The sequence below is a fragment of the Gymnogyps californianus genome, chromosome 1, assembly GCF_018139145.2.
Source record: "Gymnogyps californianus isolate 813 chromosome 1, ASM1813914v2, whole genome shotgun sequence".
Taxonomy (NCBI): Eukaryota; Metazoa; Chordata; class Aves; order Accipitriformes; family Cathartidae; genus Gymnogyps; species Gymnogyps californianus.
Genome location: NC_059471.1, coordinates 58,758,429 through 58,776,376, shown reverse-complemented (window position 1 = coordinate 58,776,376; position 17,948 = coordinate 58,758,429). Strand labels below are relative to the sequence as shown.

The window sequence follows — 17,948 nt, the reverse complement described above, 5'->3', positions numbered from 1 at the left end:
GATATTCAGGGTTTTTGTTAGTCCACATAGTTTGGGAGTTTACTTCAAATCTCTTTTTATTCAGGACAGTGTTATTTTTCTCATGAATTTTTATTGTATTATTATAAGAGTTTATCAAGTGTGAACTTTGACAGTGTAAAAAAAAAAAAAAAAAAAAAACAAAACAACAACCCAAAACAAAACACCAAAGTAAAGACCTGCTGATAGGTAGAGGCATAAAGTCTGCCAGCAATGTGAATACTACTTGCTAATTTTCTGTACCCAGTTCAAGATGTCTATATCCATTTCCATTCTGTGAGAGTATATAGCAATTTTATAGTGGTCTGTTTTCTGTATACAATTCTTTTTGATTTTACTTGCAGATAAATATTCAAAGAGTAAGGTACATACAGTGTGTGACATCTACTGAAATAAGACAAAGGTTATGGTTTGGGACTTCTTATGTAGAAGAGAGAGGAATAGAGCTTAGTTCTCTGGGTTATAATTAAATTGCCTAAATCACGGGACTATCTTTTCTTTTTCTGTAGTGTGATCCCTCCTCCCCACCTACCAGCTTCTGCAACAAACGGTGTAAGCAGTGTCAGTAACAAGTTATGCAGCTTTCTCCTACATTCTTTGCTGTACTTATACAAGAGAGCAATCAGTATCCCAGTGTGAACAAGAGTAACTTTATGACCCCCAAAAAATCACATGCAGGGACAACACTTTATTAATGCTGCTTGGCATGAGCAGAGTAGTGTGTAAATAGAGCAGAGGAATGAAGGATTAATGTATTTCTCTCTGAACAACATATCTGATCGATGTTTGAAGAGTGATGCATAAAAAGTGAGTGGGTAGAGAGTGAGCCAAAGGAATGAAAAACTGTGGAGGAAATGTAGGATGGTGCTGGAAGGTTGTCAAAACCTAAGATTCACTGTCTGCTGCAAAGTGGGCATGTTGTAACCTGAATAAAAACAGAGCTGGGTTTTGACCTAAATTTCTACGCATGCAAATAAGTTTGGACTCAAAGTTTATGCTGCCCTTGGTTTAAGGGCTTTGTGTAGATATGAGTTTGAGTGTGTGGCATGAAGGTGCATCATTACTAAACTGAGAATATGTTGTCTTCCTTCTTTATGCTTTATAGAGGTGGCCTGGGGAGAATGCTTGTTTGTCTGTAATGCATGAGATTTCTGCAAGGCTGGCTCAGAATAAGTGTATATGACCTTGATTTTCAGACTGGCCTGCATTTCAAGGCTGTGGTAAGCTTCTATAGCTTCTTTATGGAAGCTAAAGTACCATGTTTATAAATTTATGGTAAGGGTACTTGGTGAACCATAATGTATTTTGAAGAGTGTTAGGCGTGTGTTGGTCCAAAAAGCTCAGGAAACACAGGCTGGCAGAGAAAATCTTAGGGGAGGAAGCTGCAGAACACAGTACTGCAGTACATTAAGCTGTTGGATATGTGGCAGCAGCCAGTTTTAAGGTAATCTTTAACAATAAAATGCTAAATTGAATAGTGATTAAATGTCTTTCTCCTCTCTTTCCCCACTTAAAAAGTTTTGGGGTTAAGTTGCATATGGTTTGCTTGTATTTCTCTTTGTTTCTGAAGTTGGAGAACCAGAAAAGCAGTTTTTTACCCCAGCTTTTCTGCGTACTTCTATCTGTGTAAAATAACTGTGTAGAACAGATTTTATTAACCAGCTTTAAAATGAGCCTTATATTATGGTAACAACAATAAGAATACTTTAAACTCCTTCTGAGGAAAGATAAATGGCTCCGTCAGCTTTGGATCCCAGAGAAGTGAGAAAAGCCCACAGGTGGTTTGCCTTTTTGGAGTTAGCTGTGTTCAGGCAGTACAGTGCCACAGTTAGAATGGATCTAGGTATGACTTCTAGTTGTAATTCTAGGTGCTTCCATAGTAGAAGTAATTAAAAGTTTCAGGTGAATAAGAGTTTCAAATACACTTCTGTGGCATAATGAACACTGATACTGATGGACTGCAGAGTTACTGATTAGAAATAATTATTGTCACCTTCTTTATCCTGTTTCAGTCTCCTAAAGGGGGGAAAAAACAACCAAAAAAACCAACCCCACCCTCCTCTAAATGCCCTGAACCTTTTTTTTTTTCTTTCTCCCCAGAAAAATAATTTTCTGAGAAGATTTATTTGTATTTTTAGGTGTGCCCGTATGTCAGCTTCATAAAATTCCTAAGGTGCTTTTAAAATTCCATCATCTTTAAGCCAAAGCCTCTTCTATGTAATAAAAACCTTTCTTTATCTTCCTCCCTTTCAGCTTGTTGGTAACAATAACAATGTTTATGCAGCAAGGTATTTTTATTCATTCTTCATTGTTATTTTCAGTACAAGAGTTATAGGTTCTTCATCCAAAACGTAAATAAACATTGACACTGTCTTGCTTCAAGAAATGTTAAAAGTTTAACTAAATTTAAGTGGCAACTTGACAAATGAACAGAAAAGAAAGGTTGTTAAGTATAAAGGCATCATTTCAGGCTCAGAAAGCATCTGAACTGTCAATTTGCTGGAGACTGGAAGAGTGTTTTGGGAAATACTGCTATTTACTTGTCTGTTCTTGCACTGTTCCCAAGATGTTCACTTTTGACTGCTGTTCTGGCCTAGAGGATCCTTTGTTCTGATCCAGCATGGCTGTTCTTTTGTTCTTAGATGCTATATATATATATATATATATATATACTGTCTTCCCTATTATAACTCATTCTCCTTTTACAATAAGCTGTTGTAACTACGTCATGTGTGAGCTCTGTTTTTGGTAATTGCAAAACATTACGTTGCTAAATCAAAGGCACTGGAAAGGCCAAGTAGCCTCTGCTGCCTTCCGTTTGCAGCTTCTGTGTAGAAGATTAATTTTCCCCAATTTGAATTTTTTTGAAAGTTTGTGCTCACAGTTACTGTTTAAGTTATAGTTTGATAAATACTTTGAAGTAACTTACAGCACTTCATTATTTCACAGATCTTTGAACCATTACGATCATGGCTAATCTGTTTTAAAATATCCTGGGGATAGATGTCATGATTCTGTGGCATACTACAAGCTCAGTCCTTGGGTACAAGGACAGAAGAGTTTTAATTTGTGAAAACAAAGTCAACATCTTCTCGCTCTGTAGGTCAAAGGCTGTGTCAGGGCTATGCAATAGATGTATTGAGTTGTTTTAGAGAAGTTAACTCTTATCAACAGTGGAACCATTGATACTGGGAAGTCATGTGTAGCAACTTCTAGTGAATATGTGGATACTAAGCTTTTTCCCTCAAACACCCCCAAAATCTTGCTATTAAGCACATGTGGAGGAGTTGGAGTTGGTTTCCTTTGGACATGCTACTGTGGGTGATTTCTTGGTGTTGTGCTTTACCTAACTTCCTAGGAAGTCATTGTTGGGGGGGGAAACTTCAATTTGGATAATGTTATTAAATCTTGGTGCTGTTAACTCGGACTGTACAGTTAAAATGACTGCAGTTCTGTTTTCTCATGCTTTAAGCTTCTTTGTTCTTTCTTTCTGTGGCCTTTGCAGGTACTTCTCTATTAGGTGGAAAATAACTGGTAATTAACTATAATGTATAGACTGCTCTGTCTTTGGGAACAGTTTGAGGTACTCAGTCTGTAAGTTTTTTGGGTTAACTTCATCACTTCATGAATAGCTGAAGGATTTATTAGGACAGCTTTTTGGAATAAGGATTGACAATAGCGAATCCTTATTTTTTGTGAATCCCTGTGTTACCATTGTTTCAGCCCTTCTGTGGTTTTGGAGCTATGCTCTTTAGACATGCTTTCTAGAATTCTATTTAATTTTAAATGTTTATATAGAGGTAAGGTGGGAAGTTTATATAGAGGTAGAGGAGGTAAGGAAAGGTACTCTATTTTCCAAAGGCTGAGCTTACAAAATCTGGTTTTGGCTATCAGTCACATCCAGGATTGTTGGTTGTCAGTTACTGAGTGACTAATGTCAGCATTCACCTTTCTGTCTTAACTGTTGTCTTGCCATTAGTGTCAACAGTCTCTAAACAGGAAGAACATACTTCCGTCAGTGGCCTTCCAGAACAGGTAAATAGATACTGCTTATGGCAACTGTATCTTTCAGGTACCCTTACAGACCACTCAAGCTAGTCGTATGTCATGGCAAGTTTCATGTACCAGTTTCATGTTTGAGTAAGGTGCCCTTTTAGTCAACAGACATCTTTGTTCCCCAGAGAGACAAAAGATTACTGATGTAGTGAATACATTTAAATATTGGGGCTTGTGTTATGAGTGGTGTGCAAGACTTTGATGTCAACTTTTACGTAGTGGCATCTTTTGTGTTTCTCAGATAGGAAATGGATATATGTATCTTGGCTACATTTAAAAATTTTTCTTAAATTCTTTTTATGCTCCCTTTCTTGCAGTGGTGGTGGGGGGATGTACCAAACACTGATGAACAAAGCCTGCAAGGCATCAAATATAAAAAACTGCATCCTAGAATAATTTGACCTTGCTATTGCTTTTGTGATGATACACCTGCCTGCGTTGGTGGAGCACTATTTAATGTTGTGTGTGGCTAAAAGTAATCATGTGTGTGGATGCAGCTATATAATCAAAACGTCTTTTACTTGTAAACTCTTTAAATTGAGGACTTTGAGTTTGTCCATATACATCTGTTAATCTGGGATAAATTTCCACGTATATGTATGCACCTGACAGTTAATAACAGAAACGATACATTAGGAAGCATCACTTCAATGTACTGAATTTGACATGTAGAGGGAGAAATTCTATAAAAGAATATTTAGTTTTATGAGAAGAAGACATAAAGATAATAAAATGGCTGTATACTACATGAGAACAGTCCCAGAACAATTTTAATCTTGGATTTCCTAACCCATCATTAAAATGATCTCCCTTTCCCTGTAGGAAAAAGTTGTTTTTATGGTGGTCTTCAGCGTCCATATTCCGATTTTTTTGGTACAGAGAAGCTTGACTGTGAATGTAGCAACTTCATTTTGACAAAATTGCTAACTCACTTAAGCTGATGTGTTTGGGTTGTATGCCTAATTGAGTCTTGAGCCATGATCAGTACAAGGTGATGATGGCTTTCACAAGTTAGTTGATAACAGTAAAATCTGTTTGTTTGTTTTCCCAAGCTTGTTTTATGCTTTAGTATATCACCTGAAACCAAACTCCTGGATATGTTCAGGATGTGTAGTTCCAAAATCAGATAAATGTAGTTTACTTTTGTAGAGGTGTATTGAATAGACAGTCTTTTTTAGTGAAATTGCTTTCATAAGCCAATAAATACTTTGTTTATTGGAAGTATCTATGCACAGAATTGTTCCCTTTTGGTGGACAAGAACAGATCTGAGAGTAATAAACGTTTAGTTTGCACAAGCAACAGGCTGTTCCATGTATTGATTCCACATTAGTATAGAACTAAGAGCCTTCTACAGCGTAACTCTATAGAAAGTGAGGCTTGAAACAGGAATATTTTGGGAACGCTTGTACTCAGCTATTCTATTTTTAGTTGCACTGTTAGCTTCTTAAGAGACATACATTTGGATTTTCTTGTCAGTTGATAGAATGGGTCCAAGAAGAGTCTCCCCTCAAATTATGAGATTGCTGTAGATCCTAAAACTCATTCTTTTTCTTCTTTTCCTCAATTAGTATTAATGCAACATAAATTTCTAAATGCCTCTATTAGTATTATTTATTCAGCCATTTGTATTAATGGTGGGAATTTCCACAAAGAGCAACTACTTCCCCCCCCCCCCCCCCCCAATAGCTTAGCTAATTAAGAGTGATTTTTACTGTGTTTGATCTTTTTAGTAAGTGGAAACAAGTGAGAGACATTGTTCTAAAACTAGTGTTTGGGACTCGTTTCCTTAGCTGTCTTTCTCTTGGTGTCTAAAATACATTTTGGGTTTCACTGCTGTGCTATGTCTACTGATGATACTTGTTTGTTGATTTCATTGTGTGCTCAAGGCATGGAGAGATTTTTCAGTTGCAGTGATTTATGTTTTAAAAGTGTAATGGATGGAAAGGAGGAAGTCAGTTACAGGTTATGAAAGTTTTTAGTGATGTTATATTAAAAAAAAAAAAAGAGCCTGAGAAACTATTCAGAAATTCAGCATATTTAATTGGAATTTATTCTTTCTGAATGCTTGTAAAAAGCAGGCTATGGTTAGGTAACTATTAATTTTGGTATTAAACTCTTAATGTTGTACACTAAGCAGCTTTCTGAATGAGAATCTGAATGAAAAAATCATAAAAATTACAGTGTGATTTGTGCAGGGGACATTGCACTCAGAAAATGACATTAGTTCACTGGGAATTTGGAAGCATGCTTTGGATATCCATGTTTTTGATAAAGAACTGAATGTTTTGTATTCTGAATCTCAGATAAGTGCATCTTCCTTGAAAGTAAGTGGAAAGAGGATTATACAATGGCTGAGGAATACTTCTATGATAGGCTAACTTTAGGCAACTCTTTTATTCCCCTTGGAAACATGCTTAAAACCTGTTACAATCTAGTTAGAAATCAGAGCAAGGGAGTTGAACTGTGTGACAAATGTGAGTATTAGTAAGGCCATTGTGATGCATGCTGTATGTTTTTATCCTCATCTGTTTGTGATATCTAAAGTGTTTGAGAGATGCAAGGTTTTACAGTTTTATTCTTTGCTTCCCCCTGCCCCCATTACGACCCACTGAAGTTTCATGGCAGAATTTATGGTAGTTGTTCCTTTTTATGATAGTTAATGTATTGCTAATTCTTCCAACTGTTGGCATTTTTTTTCCCAGAAAAAAGCAATTTCCTTATGGTAGTGTGTGTCTGAATTGAATAATTATAGTATTGGAGATGGAAAATGAGAAATGTGGAATGCATATGTTTGAAGAATAAAAGAAAAGAACAATCACGTGTTCTTTTTGATCATTGACAAATTCTTAGTGAAACAGCTGAATCTTAGTTTTATACCTAGTTAGTACAGATGAACACTTTCATTCTAGTCTTTGTAGCTTTCATTAAATGTTTTGCTGATTAGTCTTCTAAAAAGAAAATAAAAATCAGTTGTTGCTGTTAATGATAATTATAAAGTGGCTATCCTTGTTCAGCTGATTTTACTTTATTATCGATAGATGAAACTGAGAGATAGCTCCCTTTGGTTCAAATTTTAAGGCTTCTTAAAAATTTCTTTTTTTTTTTTTCTTGTCTAGATAAAAGTCCCAGACTATAAATCCAAATACTTTAATATATTTTGTCTTTTTAGGTTAGTTAGCTGCTCTTTGAAAAAACAGGTAGGGCTTGATGCAATGCAGTAAAATTGAGCAATTTATTTTCTGCATACTGCCTCTGTTTTATTTAAGTTTCCCACCAACTGAAGGAAATAATCTTGCATATTGTATCAGTTATTCATATATGCTGTATATATATATATATATATAGTTAAAAGCAAAAACTTGTGAGCTTCAGAGAAAGGTAAAATGTTGGGTAGCAAAATTTGAGGCTTCTTGTTCCTGGAAGTAGTTTTTCTTGATGTGAAACTATCTTGTATGGGTGTTTTGCAGAGATTTTTTTTTTTTGTTGTGGGTTTGGTTTTTTTGGTTTGTTTATTCTGCCCCCACCCCTTGCCGCCAGCTTTGATAGCCCAGGCTTGTGGGAGGGCTGCATGGTTTGGATTTGTGTTTTAACCAAATTTACAATATATGTCCACTGCTGCCACTTGTGCAGCTAGCTCTGTAGGGGTAAAAGTAAAAATGAAAGCTGCTTGATACTGGTCTGTGTTGAGGTGAATAGGCTTTAGATGGTTTTTGAAAGATTGCAAGTGATGATACAGGCAAACCTTTGCAGTGCTGCTTCTGAAAGGAAGAGCTGTGTGAAGAAGGATGACATCAAATGTACCAGCTGTTTACTTTGACTGGCTTTTAGGCTTGAAGTTCTCTGGTTACTTGAGAAAATTGCCTGTATGAACTTGTCTGCTAGATTTCTGTTCTCTGGTCTTTACAGAAATTGATTTAAAATAAAGACATGATGTGCAGCAATGCTGTCTCTTTTTGAAAGAAATTCATGTATTTGTGCAGTAAATTTAGCAGTAAAAATAATTCTTGGTGTGATAGAAACAGTGTATCACAGAATAGCTGAGATGGGAAGGGACCTCTGGAGCACATCTAGTCCACCTCCTGCTCAAAGCATGGATTGAGGGATATTTTTTTTTTCTTCCATTAGTTCTCCAGTCCTTAATGATTTTGTAGGGCTCACTGTCTGCAACATCCTATTACAGTGGTGTGTATCCAGGTTTATCTGCGTGCATGTGAACAAGGTTCAAAACATTCTTTTTATCTCCAAGTGTGGTAGCAGACAGCAGTAATCACCAACGATCACAAGTCAGTTCACCATGTGGTATTTTATTTTCACCAGAAATCTCTGAACCTCTTCAGATGATGGTATTTTGGGCTCAGTCTTGATAGGGAATGAGGATTGGACTGACTAATTGGAAATTGATTTGGTGAAATGAAAAGTATACAAAAACAAGGTGTTGAAAGATGATTGTCTATTTCAAAAGAGCAGGCATAGAGAAATTAGAGATCTGCAAGTAAAATCAGTTGCCCAAATAAGCTTGAGAACTTCAATACAGAGATGGCTTGTAATTCTTATAAGTTAAAGAGAAAAATAGTTTTTTAACCCTTTTCTACAATAACTGGGTGAATAACCCTTCATAAAAGGAGGTTAGAAATAAGAACTGGAATGAGATGCAGAAAGACTCAGTTAAAGCTATATCTTAGGTCAGAATGATTATGGATAAAGTTCGATCTAACTAGTTTGAATTTCAGTAACATTTTCTGTTACTATAGGGGCAGTTAGTGCACATGAGAATTAGAGATTCATGACAATAAATACATTGTAAGACGTGTATAGTCCTGGCTATGAGGAGAGTACTGGAGAGGTGATGTCAGAGTGGATGATACTGCTGGTTTCTCCAGGATTCTTCTTGACAGTTGGTGACTGAAAAGTGACCTTAGCATAAAAAAAGGCAATGCGTGCTGATAAAATTTGCTGATGGTACAAAATTTAAAGGCACCCGTTACACTTGAGAGGCCATTACTGAAGAACTACACAACCTTGAGGATTTGAATTACTGAACAAAATAGCACGAAGTGCAAGGTGTCATGAGTTATGACAAAGAACATTTGCAATAGGCTGGGAGCATGTTAGTTGGTAATGCAGAGGATTAGGAAGAGGTGAGTGGGTTTAGTTGGTCACAGGTGAGTTTGAGCCATGAGGCCAAATTGAATAAATAGGATCTGAGAATTTATCGCACTATCTTTATTCTGTAGAAGTGGGCAACAGCGATGTTAGGTACTGAGAAGAGTTAGTTTTAAGTGCAGTATGTTTTTCTGGCTGATTAAGGACAAAAGTAATGAATCCAATGTGGAACAAGTACAGAGAGATTACTCAAATTGTTGGGTGAACGGTGGCTCTGCTTATGGTGAGAAGTAAAGGACTTTGTTCTGCATGGCAAAACAAGCTGGAGACTGAGACAGGATGGTTGTGATTTGGTGTTCAGAAGTGTGGAAAAACTATTCAAAACAAAAAACCAAACTAATTCAAGTGGTTATGGAAATTGAAAGTTCTGTAATCATTAGATCTAAATGTTTCAGAATTTGTTTTTGATTTGCCACAATATGTATTCTGTGACACACTTTGAAGGAAATGTTTTAGTGGTAGAGATCTAGCTCCTTATCAAACAAGGTGATTAGCTGTATCCTTTTGCAGCAGATGGTGCTGTTCTATGGTTTCTAGCAATATTCGGTGTGCTCAGCTACATGAAGGCTCTTTTATTGGTTCCCTTTATTTTAATATTAGAAGGAAAGAGCTATACGCTTAGTGAAAGCTTGCAAACAGTAGAGTCAGCAAAACTGTAGTGACAGAATCTATGGAAGACATTTTCTCTATTCACTCATATAGAGAGAGTATTTATAAAGCTATTTGTCTATATTGGCTCTGTTAGAAGTATTTACAAAAACAAACAAAAATAAATTTGGTGAGAATCCTTTCCAGATGTGATCTTGGAAAAATGAATGGGGATTGGCCACTCATGTACTTTCAAATTCAAGCAGTTCATTATGTATCTGGAGGCCTGATCTCTCCATTTTTGAAATAGAGCAGGTCATTAAAGAGAGACCAACTGGTAGTTTTCCAAAAACACAGGTTGCTGGTGGTTTAAGGCTCTCACTTCAAACACCTGGTCTTCTGAGAAGAAAATTCAGACCTTTTTACAGAGCAAGAGAGGTTTGGGTTTTTGTTGTGTTTTTTTTTTTTTTTTTTAAACAGCTACTACCTTCTGTTGCTCAGAACAAAATTCAGGAATGGCAACTTTAAAATTTTAAAACTAAAAAATGAGTTTACAAAAGTTCTGATTTGGAAAGGAAAAGTTTTTTTTTTTTTTTTTTTTTTTTTTTTTTAATAATTTGTCATGGTTTAACCCCAGTCAGCAGCTAAGCACCACGCAGCCGCTTCCACCTCCCCCCTCCCAGTGGGGTGGGGAGGAGGGTAAAAAAAAAAAAAGGTAGAACTCGTGGGTTGAGATAAGAACAGTTTAATAACTAAAGTAAACTAAAATACACTACTAACTAATAATAATAATAATTGTAATGAAAAGGAATATAACAAAAAAAAAAGAAATAATACCCAAGAAAAGACAAGTGATGCACAATGCAATTGCTCACCACCCACTGACTGATGCCAGAGCCACAATCCGCCCCTCCTGGCCAACTCCCCCCTGTTTATATACTGGGCATGACATTCCATGGTATGGAATACCCCTTTGGCTAGTTCAGGTCAGCTGCCCCAGCTCTGCTCCCTCCCAGCTTCTTGCACACCTGCTTGCTGGCAGAGCATGGGAAACTGAAAAATCCTTGGCTTAAGAGATGTGCTGCTTAGCAACAACTAAAACATCAGAGTGTTATCAACATCATTCTCCCACTAAATCCAAAACACAGCACTGTACCAGGTACTAAGAAGAAAATTAACTCTATCCCAGCCGAAACCAGGACATAATTAGTAATTTCACAAAGAACTTGGAGAAGGAACTATTATTAATAATAATTTTAATTCTATTAATTCCAGCTGTTATTGAACAATTAACATTTCAAAACAGCTGCAAAATTTTGATTGTAAAAAATCAAATGGGAACAATTCTTCCCTGCTTCTCAGGACTTCCAGGAACAGTTACCTTCCCTGCTTTTCTGGAATTATGAACACAAAATGACTGGGAAAATGTTCTTTTGCTGTTGTTTTATAAAAACTGTCAGCCTAATACCAGAATCCCAAGAGCCTGGCACTGTAAAAATGAAGATGTGAGAGTTCTGCAAGTCTCTGAAGATTGTGATGTCATGAAGTAATGGGCTTTAATATACCATAATAATAGAAGTTTGAGGGGAAAAGGGACAATAGGGGGTGAATACATACAACCAACAGATCTCAAAGAGCTGCTTTGAGGTATACAAATACAGGTAGCCCTTGTATTTTTCTCCATATGAACCACTACAGTACACTTTGACTTCGAGTAGTGCTGGCTTTTTAGTGTCTGGAGGTGAAACACTGGAATTTTTTAGACAGCTGTGACTGGGATTGGTTTGCGACTTACCCAAATGCCTTTGTAATAATGTAATGCTTAGATTCTTGTGGCTAGTGAATGGAACTAGAAGGCTTGTGTGGATGGATTAGGTGTGCACAGCTCTCTACAGCACATCATCTCAAATTCTAACACAGTATGTATGAAAGCATAGACTGATAATTGTCTTCCACATGGGAAAATATTTGATGCAAGTGTTAAGGTTATTTTTATTCATGAAGAATTCTCAGAGAAGACTGTTTTGAATATTGACAAAAGTGCATTCTGTTGGGCATGAGGAGAACCACGACAGCACGATTTGGTTCCTAGTTTTGTGATCTCTTATAAATGATGTCCCTGGAAGCGTTGGTAGGGGCTACTGTGTAGCTAAAGGATAACTACACTTACTGGAAAACATGAAGTGACCTGGTCTGGTTTCCAAGTGGGAGATATATTAGCATATTATGTATGTAGTATTTAATAGCATGTAATAGCATGTAATTCTTATTACATTGAAATTAAAGGAGGAACAAACTTCTTTTGGTGGAAGAGACTTTGATCTCTTGCTCTGTTCCTTTTAATGGCAAAAGGGTGATAAAACCCTGTGTCCTTCTGTTTGTTTCCTGAAACTGACTTTGGCTAGAAAGATGGATCAATAGGGTGTAAATCAGGGGGAACTTCTTGGGTCTGGTGAAGTCTTGCAGTATACTTAGAAGAATGTTTTTTATTCTGAGTGATCTCGCCAGTGATCTGTTCCTGGGATGATTATCTGAAAACTGTGATGTCTCATAGCTTACTTTAAAGTATTAGAAGTAGTAGTGTACTCACAATTTGCCCCACATGATGATAGAATCCAGACTGCTCCACAAACACACTGCACGAAGAATTGAGTAGGATTATCTTGGGGCTCAGTCAGTCACAGCACCTGGTCCTGAAAACACCTAATTCAGCTGTGAAATTCAGATACTTCCAGACAAACTAAAATATCTTCTAGACTATCTTCCTCTCGAGGCTGCGTGGGTTAATTACATAACCTTTGAGATGTAAGAGCAGAAATAGACGGAAGTATAGGTGGGAGATGCTGTATAAGCTAAACTTCATTGTTAAAGAGAAAATGTTAGCTCAATGCTTGTTAGTGGTAACTTAGAAATTTTCATTCCCTTCTTTATGCTTCTACAAAGTTTGGCTAAGTATAAACTGTGTGGTTTTACGCTTATTTAGGCATTACTGATTTTTTTTTTTTGTATGAGCCTTTTTCTATATCACCAATGTATTTTCACTTAGTTAGCATGAACCTCATCCTTTTAAGAACAATAACAAGTCTTTTGAAGTGTTTGTTTTATTTCTTAAGGGAAAGATTCCAAGTAATCCTATCCTGTTATTCTTCATTTCATGACTATTCCCTCTACCTATGACTTTTCCAGTTCAACTGTAATTTATGTATATTTTTGTTAGCTATAAATGCTCCTTGCTGTTAGATTAAGAAGGTACACAATGGAACGTACCATCTGTGCACTGAAAGTGAAGTCTAAGAGCAGCAGTAGCTAACTGAATACTTGACAGTGGAGAAAAACCAAATATGGCAGAGTGGTCCGTCTAGGTCTTACATGCGCATGTTTAGGTGAGCGCTTGTAGTTTTCATGTGACTGTTCAAATCAAGATAGCTGAGAACAGGATGCTTTTTAGGAGTGAATGAGTTTACCCAACTGAGAGAAGAAGAAAAAGAAAAATAAATCCTGCTCCAGAAAACCTTGGGGTCAGGGATAAGGAGGAAGCATGGCAGTTCATGCAGGTGATCCTTAGTAGGAGAAAATTGAAGAGGATTGCTTGCCACATCAAACAAAAGGAAATAGTAGTCTGTGCACTGAAGAGTGGGAACAAAATCCTTAAGATGATGAGATGTGAAAAATTCAAGACAGTAGGACCCTGGGTTCTGGGAAAGAACCAATTTCAAGAGAAAAGGGTAGACAAAAGGTTTACTTTTGTTGGTAGTGGTATTTGATCTATTTTGGTTTTAATAAAAACCAAATCTTTGTAAGGATCTTTCATTCTCGGTGCCTGGGTGCAGTTTATTGGCAAAGAAAAAGAAATTGAGGTAGCAGCATTTTCTGATGCCAGATAGGATAAAACCCTGTCACAGGGACAGTGTTAAATTTGTACTTTATATACAGGGAAGCGTAAATGTTGCAGTGTGTGCATATAAGGGATGTAGGAAGAATATATTAATTATGGACATAGGAAAAGAATAGCTGGATAAATAGGAATGTGTAGAATTTGAAGTGTGTGTTTGCCTTTAGAAATATCACATTTCGTTTTAATGTTACAAATACTGAGTAACTTTTCTCTTACTTTTAACAGACTCTGAAGGCAGATCCAGAAGAACTGTTTACAAAACTGGAGAAAATTGGTAAGGGCTCTTTTGGTGAAGTTTTTAAAGGAATTGACAATCGGACTCAGAAAGTGGTTGCTATAAAAATTATTGACCTAGAAGAAGCAGAAGATGAAATAGAAGACATCCAACAAGAAATCACAGTGCTGAGTCAGTGTGACAGTCCATATGTAACTAAATATTATGGATCCTATTTAAAGGTAAGATGCTCACACATGATGGTGATTTGATTTGATAATTAATTCTTTTCCAAGTTATCCAGTCGTGCCTGTTTTCATTGGCAAGGTTTCAATCAGACCTCACCTGAAGAAAAATATATTTTTGTCCTTTCAATTCTAAAGAAAGAATGAGTTACTACATTTTGTGAAGTATGTGACAGAACTTAATAGAAAAAAAAATGCATGTGTCTTTTGCTATTTCTGTACAGAAAGAAATTAATTTAAATAACATCAATTTGTTAAGCTCTAAGTCATATGTTTAGATTCTCTTAATATTAGGACAATGTAACTCTAACTGTTGTTTAAATTAAGAAAATATAACCTAAGTCTGCATTTGAATTGTCAGAACATTAAAAACAATGTAGTATCAGCTGTTTTGCGAAGCTTGAAAGTTTTTGTCAAGGTTTGATTAGTGGCAGAGCTTACGTAGCTTTTCAAAGGAGACTGAATCTAGCCTTGATCTGCGTGGTTTAAAAATTAAAATCTAAAAGTTAATTTATTTGCACATTAGCAAACAGCACATTAGCCATAAGTGAAGCTAATGGAAGGGGTTTCCATTAACTGCCTTCTGATTCTGTTTCCCTTCCCTCCCCTTGCCATATTAATTAATTTCAGTGTTCAGTTTTAAGCGTGCCAGATAGAGGTGTTTTTGTTTATTTTTTTAATTGGATGGGTATAGTGTTTTATTACCTATATAAGGTAGTGAAAATATCTGGAAGCTTTTGGTACTACTTTATTTCTTTGGTCAGACTTTGTCCCCATCTGGATAGCTCTTTCTTTTATGACAGTGAGATGGCAATCTAGATAAGAGATTGCTCTCTTGACAGGGTTTGAAGTTACAAGTAGGCAGAAAATACTTTAAAATTAATTTTCAATCTGCTTTTGCTTTTGTGGAAGGATTCTATTTATCAGCAAGACATGAAGGTTCTGAAAGGGGGACCCCATTTTATCTCTGGATTTCTGAGATTGCCAATTAGTTTCCAAGGAAAAAAGGACTTCTTCTGAATCCAGGAAATGTATTACTGAAGGGACAGACAGTTTTTCCTTTCTTTCTTGTGCTCTGAACCAGTTTGCTTGGACATCTTATCACTGAAGGCTTTGTGAATGATTTCAGACCTGATAACCTGTCACCAGTACTGGACTTAAAAGTTATCTATAGTTTAGATCTCAGAAGCATCAGGAGGCACATAATTGAGCACAGTAAATTGGATAAATTTTTCATCATGGCTTTTATTACTACTTTTGAAACTTCTCAGTCTAGGTTTTGTAGTTAAGTGAAGTATGGCAAAAAGGCAAAAGTGGTATTTCTCTCCCAGACTGTCTCTCTGCTTCAAATCTGTTCATTTTAGGGGAGGAACAGTAAGATCTTGTAGGATAAGTGAAATAGAACACAAGAAAAATAGTTAGAAGTTTGGTAGGAATGCAACTTAATAGTTTTTAAAATGTATAATAGCAATGTGGCTGAAAAAGAGAAGCCAGTGTCCACATTTGGACTGAATGAATGTCAACATTTTGTGAAGGTAGTACGGCGACTGTTGCTTTTCCTAATTGAAGTAGAGAGGAGACTGTAGGGCTTGGTAGGCTGAATGGGTTTGGCTGGATGGAAGTGTCATTAGTGATATCTGTGCTTATTGTTGTGAGGAGGAACCTCTGCAAACACTTGTACCTTCTGAATCCCTTCTGTCAAGTGCAGTAGCCTGTGAATTTTCCAACTTGTGTTAATTTTCTAAGATACTGCACTAACAGTGGCTATGTATGACTGTTACTTTTGGAGGAAAGTACAGCTCTTTCTACAGCTAGTAGAATGTACAGCTACTCATGTTTATTCATTACTTCAGTTCTTTGTGAATGTATGTTGTTTTGCAAGACACTTGATACTATAGAACTTTTGGTCTTCAAACCAAAAAACTAATTTCTTTATACTGTTAATTAATATGTGGTGGTTATTACGTGATGCTGAAGTGACAATCTTTGCAAAGGAAACATTTTGCAGTAATATTAGCTTTCTAAAGTAAGAGTTAGGTCTGGTTATTGAATAGTAATAATGTGTCATCATATATATATACACACACACTTAAAAAGGACCATATTAATGTTTAAATGAATTGGTTAATATTCTTGGCTAGGAATCTAGGTTTATTTGCTGCAGATCTTTGTTGTATTTGCAAGCCAGGACTGCCATATGTAGTTCTAAGGGTTTGACCGTCTTTTAACTCTATTTCTGACAGTGTGATAATCCATTACCAAGAATGTTTAACACATTAATTTTCCACGTCTTGAGTGATTAGGAGACATTATTTCTTCTGTGATTGGACAGTTTAGCACTAATTACAAGAAAGATATTAACGTTTTCTCACAGAATGAACTTCTTTGAAGTAAGCAAGTGGGAAAATGATAGGATCTTAGGTTATATTGCCAGCCACTGCAGTGATTATTATTCTCTAAAGCCTGTGCAGTGTGATGCCTGCTGACCATGTGTCTGGTGGATCTTGAATAGAAAGAGGTACTGTTTATAGAGAACTCTTAAATTGATTTTCTATAAATTATTTTTGGCAGACAAACAGCAATTCCAATAACAATTTCAATCTCTCTCATTTTTTTCCTTCTGGCTCTAGATCAGTCTTTGTTTCCCTAGGTTTCTTGCACATCCTTTTGTGAGCTGAAGAGGTATCTTCTATTATGTAATAACTTTTTTCCTAAGTACTCCCATGTCAGTTGTTCAGTAGGAGTAAGTATCTTTTATGAGAACTTTTTGGTATTTATTTTGTTACAGCACGCTTCAAGATACTGGAAAAGAAAAATGTCTCTCCTTTGGGACACTGCAGACCTGATGATTAATATTTCGTGTCCCTTTCTAGAACAAGTTTATGTAATTGCAGAATACCTGCTCCGACATCCTTTAAAATATGTGACAGATTTTAAGAGGCATTCTGTATTTTCAGCAAAGGTGGTTAATGGGCGTTGCCATGAAGACTTCTATATTTTTGAAGATTCTCTAGGTAGCCAGAATGTTTTGGGGTTGGTTTGTTTTGTTTTGTTTTTTTAAAACACTTGAATCATCTGTCTTTGAGAAATCCTTGTATTGTTCTTCATTCTCTGTTATTCCACACCTGCTTCAATTAAGCTACATGATTATACATGCTAGTGCGTTAAGGGACCTGTTGCTTGAAATTTGAGAAGGCTTATATAATACTGCTGTACTTGCCTGAGGCCTCTGTCTTCAGATGATGTTGGTGAGAACAGCTTGTCAAGCTCTTGGTGTCTACTGCGTGATATACGTGGAAGTACAACTTGAAATGCATATTGTCATTTAATGAGTTAATGACAGTTACTTTGTCCTAGAAATTTACATTTTAAAAAAAAATTAATTTTTAGCTACTTTTTAGAGTAAGGTGATATACCCAAAAGCCTTGTTAAATTTTCTTACTCTAAAATTTTTTTTATATCCTAACTTCGTCTTTTCAGAAATGTGTTTGCTTTATAGCAATTTTTTTTTCATATCCAGAGACTAAGCCATATCTGTTCATGTGAGGTATTACTACTTTAACACAGTGAATCTTAAATAAAACGCAGCTTTTTGCTCGCATAGAGCAAGTCTTCCATTCCGTCTAGACTTTGTTCTGTATGTCTGTTGTTGGAGGTTTGTGTGTAATTGCTGTGGTCAGAGTTCATTCAAATAGAGCCATAAGCAGTAGTGAAGTGGGTACCAGTTTAGATTGTCATCCAGAATATAAATTAATTTGCGGAACATCT

At 36.2% G+C, this 17,948-nt stretch overlaps 1 protein-coding gene across 1 annotated transcript in view; it reads left to right on the top strand.

Moving 5' to 3' along the window:
* Positions 1 to 17,948, top strand: part of STK24 (serine/threonine kinase 24) — a 68,001-nt gene that overhangs the window by 1,663 nt on the left and 48,390 nt on the right. Inside the window, exon 2 of the mRNA XM_050907664.1 lies at positions 13,947 to 14,177. Within this exon, the coding sequence (XP_050763621.1) occupies positions 13,947 to 14,177 (231 nt within the window). The remainder of the gene's footprint in view (positions 1 to 13,946; positions 14,178 to 17,948) is intronic.